This window comes from Sorex araneus, chromosome 8 (assembly GCF_027595985.1).
Source record: "Sorex araneus isolate mSorAra2 chromosome 8, mSorAra2.pri, whole genome shotgun sequence".
Classification (NCBI taxonomy): domain Eukaryota; kingdom Metazoa; phylum Chordata; class Mammalia; order Eulipotyphla; family Soricidae; genus Sorex; species Sorex araneus.
This window is the reverse complement of record NC_073309.1, coordinates 49,347,157-49,367,018: the sequence shown is the minus strand read 5'-3', so window position 1 is coordinate 49,367,018 and position 19,862 is coordinate 49,347,157. Positions and strand designations below refer to the sequence as shown.

At 56.1% G+C, this 19,862-nt stretch overlaps 2 protein-coding genes across 2 annotated transcripts; one reads left to right on the top strand and one right to left on the bottom strand.

Annotated features, from left to right (window-relative positions):
- The first annotated feature begins 56 nt into the window (after window positions 1-56).
- SNRPD2 (small nuclear ribonucleoprotein D2 polypeptide) lies at window positions 57-3,834 on the top strand. Its single transcript, XM_004607728.3, has 3 exons — window positions 57-166; window positions 2,162-2,341; window positions 3,344-3,834. Coding segments are annotated over exons 1-3 (357 nt in total). The 5' UTR covers window positions 57-164; the 3' UTR covers window positions 3,519-3,834.
- Window positions 3,835-4,947: 1,113 nt separating this feature from the next.
- Window positions 4,948-16,748, bottom strand: GIPR (gastric inhibitory polypeptide receptor). The gene is made up of 14 exons (XM_055145984.1): window positions 16,671-16,748; window positions 15,337-15,478; window positions 14,304-14,403; window positions 13,758-13,865; window positions 12,707-12,810; window positions 11,560-11,663; window positions 11,206-11,350; window positions 9,742-9,901; window positions 9,460-9,520; window positions 9,106-9,175; window positions 8,897-8,985; window positions 8,667-8,805; window positions 6,342-6,383; window positions 4,948-6,258 (listed from the first exon to the last, which is right to left on the bottom strand). The coding sequence occupies exons 2-14, from the start codon at window positions 15,406-15,408 to the stop codon at window positions 6,052-6,054; spliced, it is 1,401 nt and encodes a 466-aa protein (XP_055001959.1). The 5' UTR covers window positions 15,409-15,478; window positions 16,671-16,748; the 3' UTR covers window positions 4,948-6,051.
- Between the last annotated feature and the right edge of the window lie 3,114 nt (window positions 16,749-19,862).

Below are 19,862 nucleotides of genomic sequence, written 5' to 3'. Positions count from 1 at the left end.
GATCGCTATGGCGACAGGCCACGCCCCCTCCCGGCGTGGGTTTGCGCAGGCGCCGCCGGAAGCGGGGCCGGAAGCGGAAGTCCCGCCTCTCCCGCGCGCTCTCTTCGGCGGCTGCAGCAACGCGGAGCTAACGGGGCTGATTTGAGGACCGTACCGGCGCCACCATGTGAGTCCGGCTGTATTTGGGCCGTGGGAGTGGGGTTTTGGCTGTAAATGTGGCCACTTGCGAAGGGAAGGAGCTGGGTGGGCGGAGGCAGGCTGCATACTTTTCTGCCAAAGTGTTTCAGGACCGGCGCGGGCCCTCTGACGGTTCCAATTTACGCAGGAACGGGCCTGGCAAGAGAGGGTACCAAATAACTAGTTTTGCTTGATTTTAAGAGGAAGTTTTTTGAAGGTCTTCCTCTTAGGAATGACGATTTGGGGTTCGTCTCCATCATTTGGACCGGAGACGGTTAACGTTACGATCGAGGGTGATTTTGAGGGATGGAGACCTCCCAGCCTGATTTTTGTAGTGCGTTCAGCTATGATAATCCTGTGCTCGTGTATATCGGGCACTGCTTTAGATCCAGGGCAACGGAGGGGCCGCTTCTCCCCGTGCTTGCAGGTATGGCGAGCAGGTGGTGGGTGTATGGATCAGAAGCGGGGAGTTCGGTAGGTGGCCGAGATTGTGAACAAAGAAGCAATAGGGCAGGGTCAAAATAATGGAAGGATGTCAGTTTGGAGAGACCGTAACTAAAGAACTGGGTAGAAAGCAGAACAAAAAGTGAAGGAACCTTCTAGAGACATGGGGACGGCTGGAGAGATAGTACCAGTTTAAGGCACTTGCCTTGAGTGTGGTGGAGCTTATTTCCATCCCCAGGCACCGCCAGAGCAGACACCTGAGTGCATCTGGGTGTGGCCCAACTCCCTCCCCCCCCAAAAAAAAATAAAATGAGATACCTGGGGTGTCCAAGGGAAAGAGCAAATGAAACCGCCCAAGGTGAAAGCTTGATGCTCTGGTGGGGCAGAGTGAGACAGCATAGATGAGGTGCCTTGTAGAACTTGGGCATTTAGGGATCTGAGCAATATAATTCAAGGCACTTGCCTTGCATCCTGCCAACTTGGATTTCAGTTTTCAGCCCACCAAGCCTACCAAGAGTGATCCCTGAGTGCAAAGCCAGAAATAAGCCCTGAGCACCACCAGCTGTGGGCGCCCCCCCTACCAAGATTGGGCAATACCTCAATGAACTGGAGTGTATGATTTAAATGCTGGAGCCCAAAAAGGGAGAGGGAAGTGCCTGCCACATTTCCTGCCCTAGAAGCAGGCAGGGCGTGATGGAAGGGAACCTGGGACACTGGTGCTGGGAAATGTGCACTGGTGGAGGGATGGGTGCTGGAGTACTGCATAACTGAAATCCAATCATGAACAGCATTGTAAGGGTCTATCTCACCGTGATCCGAAAGTTTTTAAAAACATTTTTTTAATAAAAAAAAATTAATAAATGCTGGAGCCCGGGGTTTGATTCCTGGTAGCTGGGAGTGAGCACCCTGCCAGGAGTAGCCCCAGAGCACAGCTGGGCATGGCAGAAAAGAAACTAAAATGCTCGGGACTTTTAATGCTGAATTGGGGGCTTTTTGTTTATGTTTTTGTTTTTGGGTCACACCCAGTGATGCTCAGGGGTTACTCCTGGCTCTGCACTCAGGAATTACTCCTGGCGGTGTTTGGGGGACTGAATGGGATGCTGGGGATTGAACACAGGTTGGCTGCATGCAGGGCAAACACTCCACCCACTATACTATCACTTCGGCCCCGAGTTGGGGACATCTTGTAGTGTGAGATGGTGTCATGTTGGTCTTGGCACAGCCCAGGCCCGCCCTGTGAAAACAGGGAGCCCACGAGAGAGCAGGTGCAGATATAGGGAAGTGTTTGGTCAGGTTTCATGGACCAGAGCTCAGGCACAGGCTTTGCCCGCGGGGAGCCCTGGATTTCAGTCCCTGGCACCACACGGTCCCCCATGCCCCTAGCACTACCAGGTATGTCAGAGCTGGAACGAAAATGCTCAAAAGCTGGGTAGAGGTGGAGGCAGGTGGAGCAGCGGAGGGTGAGGGATAGGGATTGGCATCGAGGGGGCCCCGCCAGGCCCTGAGCACCGGCGGGCGGGCTCCCTGCTTGTCCCCGCAGGAGCCTCCTCAACAAGCCCAAGAGCGAGATGACCCCCGAGGAGTTGCAGAAGCGGGAGGAGGAGGAGTTCAACACGGGCCCGCTCTCCGTGCTCACGCAGTCGGTCAAGAACAACACGCAGGTGCTCATCAACTGCCGCAACAACAAGAAGCTCCTGGGCCGCGTGAAGGCCTTCGACCGGTAAGTGCCCTCCCGGGGCTGCTGGCTTGACCCCTTGGAGTGTCATGGGGTGGGGGCGTGTCTGACATCCAGGATGTTGTTAGTTCCACACCTGGCGGTGCCCAGACTTGAACAGGGATCAGCTGCATGCAGAGTGCCTTAACCCCTGTACTATATCTCCCTGGCCCCATCAATCTGTGTGGGGGGGGTGGTGTTGGGGACGGAGATGGGGCATTCCATGGTGCCCAGGGCTTGTGGTGGGGCTCTGGAGACCCTGTGCGGTTCTGGGGATCAAACCCAGTGTGGCCAGGGGCTGGAGCGATAGCATGGTGGATAGGGCATTTGCCCTCCACGCGGCCGACCCGGGTTCGATTCCCAGCATCCCATATGGTCCCCTGAGCACCGCCAGAGGTAATTCCTAAGTGCAGATCCAGGAGTAACCCCTGTGCATCGCTGGGTGTGACCCAAAAAGAAAAAAAAAAAAAAAAAAAACGGGTTGGCCACATGCAAGACAAGCGCCTTAACCCCAATCCTATCTCTCCAGCTCAGTTTTGTTTTTTTTTTTTTGCTTTTTGGGTCACACCCAGCAATGCTCAGGGGTTACTCCTGGCTTTGCACTCAGGAATTACTCCTGGCGGTGCTTGGGGGACCATATGGGATGCCGAGGATCGAACCCGGGTCGGCCGCGTGCAAGGCAAACGCCCTACCCGCTGTACTATCGCTCCAGCCCCTCAGTTTTATTTTTGTTTTTTAAGCACAAGCATACTGTTGCCCCACCCCAAGGACTGCTCTGAGTATCTCTCCCAAATGCCCAGTTGATTCTGTTCAGCTTCTCAGGAGCCCTGTGCGGTTAAGCACACACACCCCTCCCCAATCATGGGCTCCAGTTTGGAGAGGTGAGGGGGGTGGGGGTGCTCTTCCCAGGCCTCCTCCTGAAATCTGGCCGAGGCAGAAGCCCCAGGTGGGGCATGGGGAGCAGTGAGAGAAGGGTCACTCCACTCATGCCCACTGCCTGCGCCCCAGACACTGCAACATGGTGCTGGAGAACGTGAAGGAGATGTGGACCGAGGTCCCCAAGAGCGGCAAGGGGAAGAAGAAGTCCAAGCCCGTCAACAAGGACCGCTACATCTCCAAGATGTTCCTGCGTGGCGACTCGGTCATCGTGGTCCTGCGGAACCCCCTCATCGCCGGCAAGTAGACGGCACCTCCCCATCCCTGAAGACCTGCCCTTGTGGATGGAATAGTAAAGTCCTTTTTTTAAAAAACAAAACAAAACAAAAAAAAACCTTGTGGCATTGTTTTTTCCTGGGGTCTGGTGTGTGGGTGGGAAGGCAGCCCCTTGTGCACCTCCAGGCGCCACTCCCTTCCTCTCAGCTCCCGGAAAGGGATGAGGTGGGACCGAGAGCACTTTTTTGCCCTCTCGTTGATTTCTGTATTTGCTCGAGTGTGTGTGTAACCCTTCTCTACCCCCTTTTTCTAGCTTACCGCTTTCCCTCTCCCTTCTCTCAATAAATGTGTCTCTCTCAGAATTTCTTGGTGGGGGCAGGGGGCACACCTGACATTGCTGAAGCCAGAGCGATGGTACAGCAGGGACGGCCCTTGCCTTACATGCAGCTGGCCCGGGTTCGATCCCTGGCACTCCATAGGGTCACCCAAGCCCCACCTGGAGTGATCACTGAGAGCAGAGCCAGGAATAAGTCCCGAGCACCACCAAGTACAGCCCCCAAACAAAAACGACCTGCCACTGCTCAGGGGCCCTTGTGGCACCAGGGAGTCTTCCCCCCGGGCTGGGATGCAGGATCAAACCCAGGCCTCCCACCAGCCCCTCAAATTTCTTTTGGTGAGTTCTCTAGAAGAATTTCTCTTTAGGAAATAGGAATGTTTCACCTGCCTGACAGGCTGGCAGCAAAGATTCTAACATAGGGCACTAGTTAATGCCTCTTTGGGCACTAACCTGAATCTGCAGGCTTGCCCCTTTCTCCTCTGCTGCCCAAACACTGGACATTTTTTGTGATGGGAGTGGGCCTACCAGCAGTGCTCAGGAGTCATTTCTGATGATACGCAGGGGATCACATGCTATGCCAGGGATGGGGAGGTACCCGGCATTGCTCAGGGCTTACTCCTGACCGCACTCAGGAATCACACCTGGCAATGCTAGGGAGACCATATGGGGTACTGGGGATCCTAGTTGGCTGCACGCAAGGCAAGTGCCCTCCCTGCTGCTGTACTGTCACTCTGGTTCCATCACACACACATATAGTGCTTTCTAACCACCTTTTCCATGGCGGGGAGTGAAGTGAGGGGGTGCAGGAAGAGCCCTTGCAAATCGGTCATGTCCACATCTGCACCTGGCAGTGCTGGAGAGAAATACGCCCGTGTGTCAGGCTACAGGAGGAACAAGGGCCACCACCATCTTCCAGAAGTGGGAACCAGCACAGAGAGGTCGGGAATTTTCTGCAAACCACACAGCTAACAGTGGCCAGATGAAGGCTTGAGCTGCAGTGCCCGCGGCTTCATCTACACCCCACTTTCCTGGAGGTCACATACACGCACACACACATGCACACATAGAATCAGCAAGGTGTCTGCTGCTTGGAGTGGCTGGGCTGCCTGTGATTGGTTCCAGCAGGGGCATCTCTGGTACCTGGCAGAGGGGGAAGCGTGGCTGCCTGGCACCCCAGTTCTCCCAGCCCCAACGCCAGCCTCAGTCCTTTCCCTCTATCCTGCCCCGTGAATACAAAAGCCAGCGGTGTATCTCAGTTTATTTACAAGATCCCCTGCCCCCCAGAGCCCGCCCTGTGGCCCAGTGACCCCATGTGCTCCGGGGACTGGGTTCACCAAGGAAAGTAGTACCAGCTCCCCAGTACTTAGTCTTAAGTGTCTGAAGGAAGAATTGGGGAGGAGAGGTGGGGCTTCTTTGAGGGTGGTCTAGCCCAGAAGATGGACTGTCACCCCCGATCCCCAGGGGCTGCCCAGGAGGGTAAGAAAACATCCAGTTCTAGCTGCACGTAATGTTCCCGCTGAGGCCTGCCCCTGCACCCTAAATCCCCTTGAGACGGGCTGCTTGTATCTCTCTTGCCAGCCATTCCCCAGATCCTTGTCCGCAGCTTAACCCATCCAAAGAGCACCTTGGCTCTCCCCACCTGGAAGTGACCTCCACCCCGACCCGCCTCCCCTCTATCCCAAATGGGGGACTCTTTCTAGGTGCTTCCCGCCTTCCATCAGCTCCTCCGCTCAGCTATACTATCGCAGCTGCTCTCGCTCTGCCCTGTGTGTCTTGTGGGTTCAGCCTCCCTATTCCTGTGCTCCCAGTTCCCACCTCTGAACCTCATCCTTTGTTCCCCTTCATAGCAGGGATCTGTTTCAAATATGAGCCCAGACATCACTGCTCATACCCAATCTGAGTAGCCCAACCACTTCTCCCTCCACAACTGTTGGCTCTGCTCACACATTGCTGTCACCACAGGTCTCAGCTCATTATGCTGGCCATGCCCCTTCCTGCCCCAGGACTTTTGCATATGCTCTGCCTCCGCCCAGTACATGTTACTTGATGTACTTTCATCTTCACTATTCCTTTCCCCACCCCCACCTACTCAGTTGTGATTCTTAGAAGACCAAGGGCCTGCCATCCGTTTCCTTTTGCCACTTTCCCTAGCGCTTTCCACACCAAGTCCGGTATCCAGCTAGCGCTCAATAAACACTCTAACAAATGGATACAGGCATCCTGCCTCCTAGCAGTAACTTTCCATGACCCGGCTGGCCTCATCCGCAGGCTTTGGGAGGGGGCCTAAAGACAGGACACGGCCGGTGGGGACCTGGCCCGGGTCGGAGCCCAAGGGCAGGGTCCCAGAGGCGCGCTCCGAGGGCCGGCGTGACCCCTCACCGAGGCTGCGGTGCAGGCGACAGAGGTGCCAGGCGCGGCGGATCTCCGACTGCACCTGCCACCAGAAGGCGCTCAGAGGCGGCGTCCAGCGCGCCATCCCCCGCGCAGCCACCAGGGGGCGAGCGCGGCCCTGCCTACCTCCTTGGTGATGAAGCAGTAGAGCACACCGACCAGGAAGCCCTGCGGAGGAGAGGCGTGGGGTTAAAGCCGGGTTCTCTGGACAGCATCACCTCCTCCCCCGCCAAGGAGCCCTGACCCTTGTTGGCACACACAACAACCCCTTCCCCTGTACCTTGCCTCCTGCCATCCTCGCCCTAGGTTACCACAGTCACCTCCCAGCACCAGGGTCCCTCCTTAACCACTGAGCAATTGGACTTGACCAGTTAAGAACTGGGACACCGGCGCTGGAGCGATAGCACAGCGGGTAGGGCATTTGCCTTGCACGCGGCCAACCCGGGTTTGATTCCCAGCATCCCATAGGGTCCCCTGAGCACCGCCAGGGGTAATTCATGAGTGCATGAGCCAGGAGTAACCCCTGTGCATCGACGGTGTGACCCCCCCCCAAAAAAAATAAAACAGGACACCTGGGGCTGGAGTGATAGGACCACAGGGAGGGTGATTGCCTTGCATACAGCCAACCCAGGTTCAATCCTCGACATCCTATATGGTCCCCCAAGCACTGCCAGGAATAATTCCTGAGTGCAGAGCCAGGAGTAAGCCCTGAGCATCGCCAGGTGTGACCCAAAAAGCAAAAACAAAGCCAAGACCCTCATCAAATGACCTCTGTGAGAACTGAGTGATTCCTATTCTAGAAGCTGGTGCTTAGGGAAAGGGTTTTCTTTTACTTGGAGGGTGAGGGCAGGTAATTGGGGTCACACCCTGTAGGCTTCCAGCTGGGTCTCCATCCTAGGGGTGCCCAGAGGACCCCATGGTGCTGGATACCAAATCTAGGCTCCAGTGTACAAATCATATACTTCAGCCCTTTGAGTCATCTCCTGGACCCTCTTTATCTTTGTTTTGTGTGTGTGTGGAGGGGGGGCGTTGTTGTTTGTTTAAGGACACACCCAGCACTGCTCAGGAATTATCCCTGGCAGTGCTCAGGGGACCATATGTCAGGGGACTATATGTGATTCTGGGAATAGAACCCAGGTTGCTGGTCATGTGCAAGGTTAAGTGTCTTACCTGTTGTCCCCAGCCCCAACCCCTCTTTATCTTTTCTTTATTCTTGGGGAACTGGGGGGGAGGTGGCCATACCCAGGAGTGCTCGGGATGTACTCCCAGCTCTGTGCTCAGGGATGACTACTGAGGGTGCATGGGGGACCATAGATAGTGCCAGGGACCTAACCTGGATTGACCACAGACAGGCAAGACTGTCTCTGGCCCTTTTTTTTGTTGTTGGTTTTGGGGCCACAATGGGTGGTGTTCAGAATCTATTCCTGGCTCTGTGCTCAGGAATCACTCCTGGTGAGACTCAGGGGACCCTATGGGGGATCGAACCCAGGTTGGTCGTGTGCTAGGCAAGATCCTGACCCGCTGTACTATCTCCAGTTCCAAGGCTTATTTACTTTTACCATCTTTCCTATATAGCTTGCTTATATAGCTACTTATTTATATATCTACTTACATAGCATGCTTATTATAACTTGCTATATAAACAACTCTTTACTTACAGCTTGCTCAATGTCTCTCTCCCACAGAGAGTAGGGACCCTGTGATTTCAAGGGCAGGAAAGCCTGGGAAAGGGCTTTGCAAGAACCATGGATACTAGCTGGGTTGAATGAATGAGCGGCCTTGTGGAGTGTGACTAGTTTTTCCCCCACTTTATCTTTTTTTTTTGGGGGGTCACCCCCGGCAGCGCACAGGGGTTACTCCTGGCTCTGCACTCAGGAATTACCCCTGCCGCTGCTCAGGAACCATATGGGATGCTGAGAATCAAACCTGGGGCGGCTGCGTGCAAGGCAAACGCCCTACCCACTGTGCTATCACTCCAGTCCCTTTCCCCACTTTAGAGATGAGAAAACTGAAACCCAAGGAGCTAACACTGAGAGAGATCTGGAGCCAGCAAGGGTCTCAACCTCGGGGTAATTCCTGAGTGCATGAGCCAGGAGTAACCCTGTGCATTGTCCGGTGTGACCCAAAAGGCAAAGAAAAAAAAATTTGATCCCAGTCCCTGTCAGGCAGTCGGACAGGACGGGGTGCTCTCCAGGCCTTCCCAGCCCACCACCCGCAAGCTTAGTATTTGGTGCAGAATGAATGAACCAGGTTCCCTCCCACACCCCATACTAGGGATACCTGAGACCACACCTACATCCCATAAAGCCATATCCACAGAACCAATGCCACACCCACAGGACTGATGCCATCCCCCTGCGCCCCTGGTGCAGTCCTGCACTGGTTCGAGGCTCTGGGGCAGAAGAGAAAAGGACTAAGTCAAAAGTCTGGGCCCTTATACCGTGGAAGCACCTGAAAGGAGCTGAGGAAGATCTCAAAGGCCAGCTTGGCGAAGCGCAGGGTCCCCTCGGCCTGTTCCTCTGTCACTGGAGCAAACACCACCTCGTGGACCCCTAGCAGGGGCACTAGCGTCAGCGTGGAGCGGGCCAGCCTGGGGGTAAAAGAATGCAGGTGATGCCCCTGCCCCCACCCCATGATCGCATCCTGCTCCTCTCCCCTGCAAGTCCCCACCCCTCCCTCACCTCAGGCGGTAGTCGGGGTAGCGCATCTGTCTTGTCCTCAGTTTGGAAATGAGGATGCCGAGAATGCGGATGAAGATGAGGAAGTTAATCTGCAGAGAGCAAGAGCGGTTGAGCTGCAGGTGGGGCAGATGGACGGTGAGCGCCCCCATCCCTCCGGGTTCCCGGGAAAATCCCAGAGGACAGCCTGCAGGAGGCAGGACCGGCTGTACCAAGATGGTCATGAGAATAGGAGTGCGTATGATCCACCAGATGGCCTTGACGTCGTTCCGCTCCCAGCACCTGGGGGTGGGGGAGTAGAGCAAGAGTCCAAAAAAGGTCTAGACTCTGGAGAGCGCCCTTTCACACCCCCCGGCCCCGCCCACGGCCGTAACGCCACACCCCCACCCTCAGGCCCCGCCCCTCCGCCCGGGCCCCGCCCCGCCCCGCCCCGCCCCGCCCCTGGGGCAGGCCGGGTTTCCCTGGCTCTGCTTTCCTTTAGACCCCTCCCAGGTACCCGCCACGCCCCTCAGACTCTCCCCAACGTTTCCATCACGCCCCACACACCCCCAGGCCCCACGACTCACTGCGTGTTCTCGTACAGGTACCTGACGATCACCCAGGGAATGACGAAAAGCGCGGGGGCCCCTGTGCAGACCCCGACCCCCGCCCCCCACCCCGCCGCAGCTGTCAGCGCGCGCCTACCGGCACCGCCAGGCCCAAGACCCGCGGAGACTTGTCCCGCCAGGGTGGGGAGGTCGAACGCCGGGTGCAGGGAGGAGGCCCCCAGAGGGGGACCAGCAAGGACCATCGGTGTGGATGCGGAGGCGTGCTGGGCGGGGCGGGGCGGGGACCGGGGCGGGGCTCACCCCAGCCAAACAGCAGGTAGCAGCGGAAGTGACCCCCCTCCGATCCTCCCACCAGCACCAGCAGACTATGCAGGTACACGCCCTCCACCAGCAGCCACGTGTAGTTGGCGCCCACGCAGTACTGGGTCACGATCTGGGCCACGCGGCAAGCAGCGAGTGTCTAAGGTGTGACCAGAGCAGGGAGGGGTCAGTCAGGACATCTAGGGGTGAAAGGTATCGTCCAGTCTTCCTCCACCTGCTCATCCTATCCCCGTTCCTTAGAGGATCACTTCAAATCATCTCACATTCTCCCATTAGAGGTAATACAGGAGTGGCCCCTGGCCGCGCTGGGCATAGAACCAGAGACCAAGGCATGCAAGGCAAAGCCTGTTTTTTTCTTCCCCACACACTGCGGTTCTTGGAACTTACTCCTGGCTCTACGTTCAGCGTCACTCCTGGCCTACTTGGGGGACCATGTGGGGTGCCAGGGATTGAACCCAGGTCTGCCACGTGCAGGACAAGTGCTCTGCCAGCTGTACTATTTCTTCGGCCCCTATGAAACCATCTTAACCCCTGCACTATCTCACCAGATGGAATGAAAGGGTTCTTTTCTTCCATCCAAATCTCTTCCCAAGTACAACTCTTTAACAACTGGTGTCCAGTTGGGGCCAGAGCAATAGTACAATGGATAGGGCATTCGCCTTGCATGTGGCCCACCTGGGTTCAGTCCCAGCACCACACAGGGTCCCCCGAGCCTGCTAGGAATGATTCTTGAGAACAGAGTCAGGAGGAAGCCCTGGACATCACTGGCTGTGACCCCACACACACACCAAAATTTTTTTTTTTTGTATCCGGTATCTTGTCCCAGATATTCAAATATAGGCGACCACTATCCCTTCTCCTAAGAACCTGATCTTAATTCCACCAATCAGGGAGTTTCATCATATAAGAATCAGTATTGGGGGCTGGAGCAATAGCACAGCGGGTAGGGTGTTTGCCTTGCACGCGGCCAACCCGGGTTCAATTCCCAGCATCCCATATGGTCCCCTGAGCACCGCCAAGGGGTAACTCCTGAGTGCAGAGCCAGGAGTAACCCCTGTGCCAGACACTTGTTTTATAAGTGACTGACCCTGGTTTGATTCCCGGCACCATGGGTGATCTCCTGTTGATGGACAGGAGTCACTCCGGATCACAGAGCCAGGAATAGACCCTGAGCCCTGCTGGTTGTGACCCAACTCCTCCCTAGCTAGTCTCTGGCCCCTTGTCTATGAGGACACCTGAGTCCCCGCACCAGTTGCTTGCTCTCCACCACTCATCTCTAGCAGGAGGATAGCCTCCTGGGTGGAAAATCCCCCAAATCCACCTACTGGAAAGGGGGAGAAAAAAATCCAACCAGAGAGGGCCATGGAAGAAACGGCTTGGGAACCTCCTCACCCCATCAGAGATCACGGATCGCCCACTTAGGAAGCCCGAGATGGAGCGCACCTGGGTCCCTGGGGTCGGAGCCCGGTCCCCAGAGTAGGGTCGAGGCGGGGAGAGCAGCCGGTCTCGCGAGAGGATGGCGGCAGCCCGCAGCATGAATGACACGAACAGGTTGATGTGGATGTAGTTGCGAGTGCAGCGCAGTCTCCTGGGAGGCAGGTGGGGGCAGGATGGTGGCAGTGGGGAACAATCTAGGGACCCCTGAGAGTTACACTTGGCTTTGGAGAACCCTGCAAGCCTAGACCCTCTGACGGCAGCCCCACCAGATGCTCCTTGCTGCGGGAGTCTGAGCGTCCCTGTGTTCCACGCGAACAAAAGCCCAGTACCTAAAGCCCTGCCCAGGTCTGGGGACCCCACCTGAGGAAGCTCAGGGTGAGCAGGGCCAGGAGCAGCGTGACAAGGGACAAGGAGTATCCAACTGTGTACACCACCTGCAGCCGCTCCAAGATCCGCCTTTGGTCCTGGGGAGCGGGAAGGAGAACACAAGGGATATGCTCAACGGTTTCCATGAAAGGATTTCATACCCAGCCCCCAGTTTTCTCTCCTGGCGTCATCTACCTTGGCTGGAGTGCAATTCACGTCTCCCTTTTTGTGTTTGTTTTAGGGCCACCTCCGGTGGCGCTCAGGGCTTTCTCCTTACTCTGTGCTCAGAAAGTACACCTGGCAGTGCTCAGGGGACCATATAGAATGCTGGGAGTGGAACCTGATTGCCTCCGTGAAAGGCAAATGCCCTACCCACTGTACTCTGTCTCCAGCCCCCAACTTCTCTCCTTGAAATCTGGGGCTGGAGATGGAGCTCAGCCAATCAGAGCTATCTATCTAACATGTCCCACCCATATAGACACAAGATTGGTTTAGGGTTGCTAAGGACCCAAGTCAGACCAATGAGCGCCAACCCTGAGACATTATTTTGGAATTGAGAATGAAGCTCAGTCTCCTGATAGCATTCCTTGCCTGGCTGGACAAAAACCTGGGGCTAATGGATCATCTTTCCCCTTCACCCATAACATGAGATGGGGGATGGGGCAGGAAGGGCTGGGGCAATAGTACTCTAGGTAGGGCACTTGCTTGTATGCAGCTGACCCAGGTTTGATTCTCAGCACACCATATGGCCTCCTGAGTCCTACCAGGAAATTATCCCTGAGCACACACCAGGAGTAATCCCTGAGCACTGCTGGATGTCTACCCCTCCACCCCCTGCCAAAAATAATAATGAATCCAGCACAGAGAAAAATAAGGCAAAATTAGGTGAGACACAAAGAAATTCCCAGCACATATCTGAGCACCTAGATCCAACTAAGCTGTACATTTGTACTTTTTTTTTAATCTCAGAAGTTAATGCACATATTTTTCGCTTTCTTTCTCCTTAAAGCAGTTGGAGTTGAGTGCCTAGTTCTTGGGACCTGAGCAGTAGTTATGAATAGTATAAGGGGGTATAAGCTAAGCTTGAGTCTTTTTAACCTCTCTCCAGGAACCATAACCCGAATGCCTTTCTTCTTTTTACCTGAAAGGTCCCATTCTTCTCTGGGTTCTCGCACTGGGAATGGTCTCTCCAAGGTCCCCACTGGCCATCAGCTCCACAGTGGCGGAGGACATAGCCCGTGGCCACTGTGAGGGAAAGAGAGAGGGAATCTGAGCACAGAGACAGCCAGATCAATGCTCTAAGGCACAACTAGTCTTTTTTTTTTTTTTTGGCTTTTTTTGGGTCACACACCTGGCGATGCACAGGGGTTACTCCTGGATCATGCACTCAGGAATTACTCCTGCCAGTGCTCGAGAGACCATATGGGATGCTGGGAGTCAAACCTGGGTTGGCCGCGTACAAGGCAAACGCCCTATCCTCTGTGCTATTGCTCCAGCCCCCACAACTAGTCTTTTTTTTTTTTTTTTTTGCTTTTTGGGTCACACCCAGCGATGCTCAGGGGTTACTCCTGGCTTTGCACTCAGGAATTACTCCTGGCGGTGCTTGGGGGACCATATGGGATGCCGGGGATTGAACCCAGGTCGGCCGCGTGCAAGGCAAACGCCCTACCCGCTGTGCTATCGCTCCGGCCCCTACAAAACTAGTCTTTAAACTGCATTGTAGGGAGAAAGCTGAGCCACAAAGAAATGAAGCATCCTACTCTAGATCCCATAGCTGTTTAAGCATCAAAGATCAAGATGCCCAGAAACACTTAACGCATTCAAGGAAAAAGAGAAACCTCAGAGAGACACAAAGACAGAAGCACTGAGGGAGAGGGATGGTCAGGGTGACCCAGGCCAGGTTGCATAGACAGAGAGACCCCAGCCAGTTAAATGGAGGAGCAAGTGGCTGGGTGTACCAAGATGCGTAGGGGCCGGAGCAGTAACACAGCGGGTAGAGCATGCAGACGACCTGGGTTCAATCCCCAGCATCCCTATGGAGTAATTCCTGGCAGGCTCAGGTCGTGCTGCGTGTAACTTAAAAGCAAAATAAGAGGGGGTGGGGGTGTGGAGCAGGGGAAGGAGATGTGAAGGGAGAAGCCCAGGTGAGGAGCTCTGAGTTCTGGGGTCCTGGAATCCCTGTGCCAACTCACCATGGCGGTGCCACGGCAGGTACCAAGGGCAGGATGCACGGGCAGTGGTATTGGGTGCAGCATAGTTCCAGCAGACATACATATCGAAGGATCCGTTACAGGCGAGCCCTGGAGGTGGATGTTAGGAGTGGATCCGGCCCGAGGCTTCTCTGCTTTCCAGAGGCAAACCCGGCCCACCAGGCTTGGTCCCGCGAAAGCCACGCCCACCCGCCGAAAGCCACGCCCACGGAGGCACAAAGTAAGCTGCCCGGAGGCACTCATCTTCCCCCAAGCCTCCTTCTCGCCTTTAAGTTTTCCCACTGGTTTCTTCCTAGGCCCCGCCCAAGCCAAGCCCCTTCACCACTGCCCGGTGCTCCTGATTGGACCCGCGGACCCGCCCTCTGCTTTCCAGTCTCTTGCAGGAGAGCTTTCTAACTCCAGTCCCCACTGCGCTAGCCTCTCAGGCCGGATCCACAGCTACCCCAGACTCTTTTCAAGTCCTGTCCGTCATTTCTGGGTGCGCCCGAGCCCACCCTCTCAACCCCCAACCCCCATTGCCAGTCCCACCTGCTGGAGGCTCCGCGTCCTCCAGGAGTGCCTGGCACTCGCTGCGGTAGCGTTCCCAGCGCTGGTACAGCTCCCCCGCCGTCTGCCCCTCAGAGCCTGTCTGCGGAAAAAGAGAAGGGAGGACCTCCTCGTACACCCCCCCCGCCCCCCCCACAAACACCACTCCCAGGCTGCACGGTTAGTGAGAGCTGAAAAAGCCTGCACTTGTTTTGCCCAGAGAGTCATAGATGGCTCTGAAACCCCTAAGGCTTGAGAGGTGCCAGAAACCACCAGGGGAGTTGCTAACCAAGCACTTGTATCTGAGGGACTGAATTGATAGTACAGCGGGTAGTTCGCTTGCCCTGCATGGTTCGATCCCCAGCACCCAGTATAGTCCCCTGAGTGCACCAGGAACGATGCCAGAGTGTAGAGTCAGGAGTAAGCCCTGAACAAATTAAAAAAAAAAAAAAAACCAAACACTTGCATCTGGGGGAGCATATGCTTGCATAACTGTGCCCCGGGTTGGATTCCCTGCACCAAATGATCCCCAGCATCATTCTTGGGAGTTGTTCCTATGCACCACCAAATATTACCTCCCCCGGAGCTGGAGCAATAGCACAGTGGGTAGGGCGTTTGCCTTGCACACCGCCGACCTGGGTTCGATTCCCAGCATCCTATACGGTCCCCTGAGAACCGTCAGGGGTGAGTCCTGAGTGCAGAGCCAGGAATAACCCCTGTGCATTGCCAGGTGTGACCCAAAAAGCAAAAAAATATATATATATATTACCTCCCCCCTCTCTCTTTCCCTCCCTTCCCCCTCTCTCTCAAATCCTGACAAGTGGGGTGGCCTTCAAACCTAAAACACCACATACAGTCTCCCGAGACTGCCAGGAGTGATCCCTGAGCACAGAGCCAGGAGTAAGCCTTGAATCAAGCCAGGTGTAGCCCCCACCAAAAAAAAAAAAAGTCTACTTTTTTTTTGTCATGTGGAAGACTTAAAAACCACCCCTGGCATTCCTCAAGCCTTGGAGCCCTGTGTCCCTCTGGTCCTTACCTCCGCTCTGGGGGACACAGACCCCCTCAGGAAAAGCATCAGGAACAATATCCAGAGCTGGGAGCCCCTCATCACCAGGTTGATGGGGCATGGGGCGAGGGTGGGGGGTGCAAAGAATCTGGTCCCTCTGAGGCAGCTGGACCTGAATATTTTAAGAGCAGAATCAGGGGCCTTTGGCCTTCATCATTCCCATCCCAGGGCACCCCAGCTGGAGATTCACACCTACAGCCTTCATGACAAACACCCTCCCACACACAGCTCTCAACTTGTGATGGTTTAGGAGGAGAAGAGAGGCATGAGATTTGAGACCCAACATATGATTCTTGGGGCCACCCCCAACTGGAGCTCTCCAAGCAGTGGTGGAAGGGGGGGTCGGTGTTTGCCAAGGGCTCAGTTGCCACAGAGCTTCACTGGCTGGAAGCTCTAATGTCACCCGGAGTCTAGAGCTACACATCCCAGAAACCTGGGGGTCCACTGTCTTGGAGAAGAGGAATGAGAAGCCACGGCCACGGTGCTTGAAACGCCATCGGGCTTCCCCAACTGTGGATAGGAACCCCCAGCTCATATCACTTTCCTGCTCTGGCCAAAATCCAGGGGAACAGAGCACCCCATGACTCAGGGAGCAGAGAGTACAGACCCTGCAGGGGAGCACTGTAGCACTGTCCTCCCGTTGCTCATCGATTTGCTCAAGCAGGCACCAGTAACGTCTCCATTGTGAGACTTCTTGTTTACTGTTTTTGGCATATCGAATATGCCACGGGGAGCTTGCCAGGTTCTGCCGTGTGGGTAGGATACTCTCGGTAGCTTACTGGGCTCTCCAAGAGGGACGGAGGAATCGAACCCGGGTCAGCCACGTGCAAGGCAAGGGCAGGGAGCAGATGCCAGAAATCAGTCTCTCCTCCAGCCCCCATCGCTGTCCCCTCCATGGTACCATGTAGGCAAAGGGTTCAGACTGAGCCCCACAACGAAGACATAAAGGCGGGGACCCACAGGGCAGAAATACAGAAGCTGAGAGCGACACAGGCAGCGGGGGGGGGGGGAGGGGGGGAGCGACACTCAGAGATCACAACAACAGACAGAGACATGTGAGCCGAACGAGACAAAGAAGAGAGGAAGACGCGGAGAGACACGGAGGAGAGGAGAGAGAGAGAGAGGAGTCCCCCTTCCCAGCGGATTCTAGAGTCTCAACAGAGACGCCCCGAGAGAAAAGCCAGACGTGGGCACAGACAGACGGAGACCACGATGAGAGAGACCACGGGGAGAAGGGAAGGAATCCAGAGACTAGAGGGGGCCTCGGGGACAGGGGGAAGAGACGGGAACTGGGAGACTCTCACCTGCCTCCAGCTGTGCTCGGGATCCAGGTTCCTGGAGCAGCTGCCTCTGCTGCTGCTTATCTGCCAGCCTGGGCTTCGGAGAGGTGACAGCCTGGAGGGGGCGGGGGGCGGGGGCGGGGCCACTAACGGGGCGGGGCCTGGGAACCCAAGGGAGGCGGGGCCTGGGAACCCAAGGGAGGCGGAAGCTCTGGGCCCAGACCGCGGCCTGCAAGCTGTGGGAGGAGGCGTCTGGGAGAACCGCAGGCATTAAGGTCACGTGACAGGGCTGTCGCGGAGTTAGGGTCTTGATGCTTCCCTCGCCAGGTCAGGGTCTCCCCCCGCCAAAGTCCCCCGATCACCACACCCAGTTTCTCATCCGCTGTGGTCCTGAGCGGTTTTGCAGAAGTTACTCCTGGAGTCCCATCCTGGTACGACCCTCAGACACAGCTGGATTGAGCCCCTCCACTCCATAGAGTCGCCCGAGCCCTGTCGGGAGTGATCCCTGAGCTTAGAGGCAGAAGTAAGCCCTGAGCACCGGTAGATGTGGCTCAAAGGAAAAAAAAAATAACCACTCACGAACCCACAGGCACAGGTGGAGAGCTGCCTCACCCCCGGGGGGGGGGCGGGGGGGAGGGAGAGGGAGGAGCAGCCATCTGCTGGGACATGACACTTCCATCGCACCAATCACTCTGGCCTTCACACACACCTTCTCAGGATCACCAGATCCCACATTCCAAGTGATCACCTTTCCCACTGCTGGCCTGGGCCCTTCACTCTGCGTTTATGTGCGTTTGTTTGCATGTTTCTCGCTTTGGGGACACACCTGGCAATGCTCAGGGCTTACTCTGGCTGTATGCTCGAGAATTACTGCTGGCGGTGCTCAGGAGACCATCTGCGATGCCCAGGACCAAACTCAAGATGGCTGAGTACAAACTGCTGTCCTGTCTCTCCAGCCCCTGGGTGCCTCATTCTGAGTTCCCAAGCATCCCATCTGTCAGCACAGTTTGGGGCATAGTGGGGGGCTCCTGGGAAGTCCATGAAAGCAATGACACAACCATTCATGATGTTACAGCCCCACTCATGAGCACTCTCACATGCAAAGTCCATGAGCTTTGCAGAATTGCCCCCTCCCTCACTGTGTTCCCCTGTCACCCAGCACACCCTAGCTATACTCTGTCACTCTCACAAACTCCCCCTGTCACCCAGCACCCCAGTGTCCACAGTCATGCTCCCCACCCAAATCAGAGAAAGACACATGCTGAGGCCAGAGCCAAAGTACAGTGGGGAGGGCGTTTGCCTTGCATGTGGCCAACCCGAGTTTGATCCTCGTCATCCCATACGATCCCCAGAGCACTGCCAGGAGTATTTCCTAAGTGCAGAGCCCGGAGTAAGCCCTGAGCATTGCTGACATGGCCCAAAAATTAAAAAGAAAGAAAGACACGTGCTGCCCATCACAGCCTCACTGGCAAGCCACACACACACACACACACACACACACACATACACGCTTGTTTCCTCCCTCGGTCCCGTGTGATTCCCACCTCCTGGTCTCCACTTCCGCTCCCTCCCTTGGCCCTAAAATGGGGGGAGGGCAGCAGAGGGGAGCAGCGCAGCTGCAGCGATAGACTTAGACTATGCTGCGCATGCGCATGTGTGGGTTTGATTCCTGCCACCTCCCAAACGTGGGGCCAGGCTTAGGCACCAAGCTGTGGCTCTCAGCACCGTCACCCCACTCCAAGACAAGCCACCGACGAGGCCACACCCATGTTCCACACTTCTCAGTCCCCCCCCCCCCCGGGGACTGAGAAGTAGGATAGAGGCCAACGTGCAGCAGAGAAACTGAGGCACAGAGACCCCCAAAGGGGCAGGTAGAAGTGAGGAGCAGGGGAGGCTGGAAGAAGATCCAGGAGCAGGGAATGACATAGGGGTGGGGGGGTCCCCGCTTCCTGGCCTGTGGCCTCCTGCTCTCTGCCCCAGATTCCTGGCGCCCTCTGGGTCCTGGGAAAGGCCGGCTCCCTCTCACTCCAGGAGAGGCACCTCCGGGAGAGGCGGGGCCTGGGGGAGAGTCTTAGGTTGGCGACAAGGAGACCAAGGGGTCCCCCCAGCTGGGTCAGGGGAGGAGGGGGAGGGAGGAGCAGGCGGTGGAGTGAGGGGGGGCGGGAGAAGTGGGAAGGAATTGAGGTGGAGAGAGATGGGGAAAAAATAAACAAAAGACCAAGAAAGATGAAGACAGGAAGGGCCAGAGGCTGGCCAAGAGGAACGGAGAGAAATTGAAAGGGACAGAAACCCAGGAAATCCATCCTCCAGAGAGAGTGAGAGAGCGAGAGCGAGCGAGAGAGAGAGAGAGAGAGAGAGAGAGAGAGAGAGAGAGAGAGAGAGAGAGAGAGAGAGAGAGAGAGAGAGAGAGAAATCTTGCAGGAGCCGGGTGGCAAAGTGCAAGCAAGGGAGCTGAACCCCAGAATGGGGACAGGAGAGAGACAGGCACTGAGAGATAGTGCTGGGAACCAGCAGCTGGACTGGGGTGACCGGGACACTGAGAAAGGGTCCTGGCCACCAAACCCTCAGGAGCTCACAGTTCCCCTCCATAAGGGGAGGGGAGACACCCGAGCCCCTGACTGGTCCCTACCCACTCTTGGACTTCTGAGGTCCCCTGTATTTTTCCAAGGTGTGGGGAGAGGGCAGCCGGTTTGTCAGAAGAGCCCAAAAGGACTCTCTCCAAACCCCAGGTTTCTGGAAGCTTCTGAAAAAGGTGCAGGGGCTGGAGCGATAGCACAGCGGGTAGGGCGTTTGCCTTGCACACGGCGGACCGGGGTTCAATTCCCAGCATCCCATAGGGTCCCCCAAGAACCGTCAGGAGTAATTCCTGAGTGCAGAGCCAGGAGTAGTAACACCTGAGCATCGCTGAGTGTGACCCAAAAAGCCAAAAAAAAAAAAGTGCAGCTGTGCTCTCCTAGGCACCCTAACTTTTCCTACCACCCCTTCATTTGGGGGAGGGGTAGGCATTTGGGCCACACCCCACAGTGCTCAGGGATTACTTCTTGCTGGGCTTAGGGGCCGGTCTGTAGTGCTGGAGTTGAACCCAGGTCGATTCCATACAAGGCAAGAGCCCTCCCCGCTATATGATTACAACTACCACCCCTTTCTTTGGCCACGCCCCCCACACCCTGTTTCTCCCTGGTCCCAGGTGAGCACAGCTGTCGTGCTCTCATCTGC

Bases quoted from the DNA above. Each gene is read 5' to 3' on its own strand.
- GIPR (XM_055145984.1), bottom strand. From the start codon at position 15,408: ATGAGGGGCTCCCAGCTCTGGATATTGTTCCTGATGCTTTTCCTGAGG. The intron at 14,404-15,336 runs GTAAGGACCAGA...CTTTTTCCGCAG, and splicing joins CTGTGTCCCCCAGAGCGGAG to ACAGGCTCTGAGGGGCAGAC. The intron at 6,259-6,341 runs GTAGGCAGGGCC...TTCTGGTGGCAG, and splicing joins ACTGCTTCATCACCAAGGAG to GTGCAGTCGGAGATCCGCCG.
- SNRPD2 (XM_004607728.3), top strand. The intron at 2,342-3,343 runs GTAAGTGCCCTC...CCTGCGCCCCAG, and splicing joins CGCGTGAAGGCCTTCGACCG to ACACTGCAACATGGTGCTGG.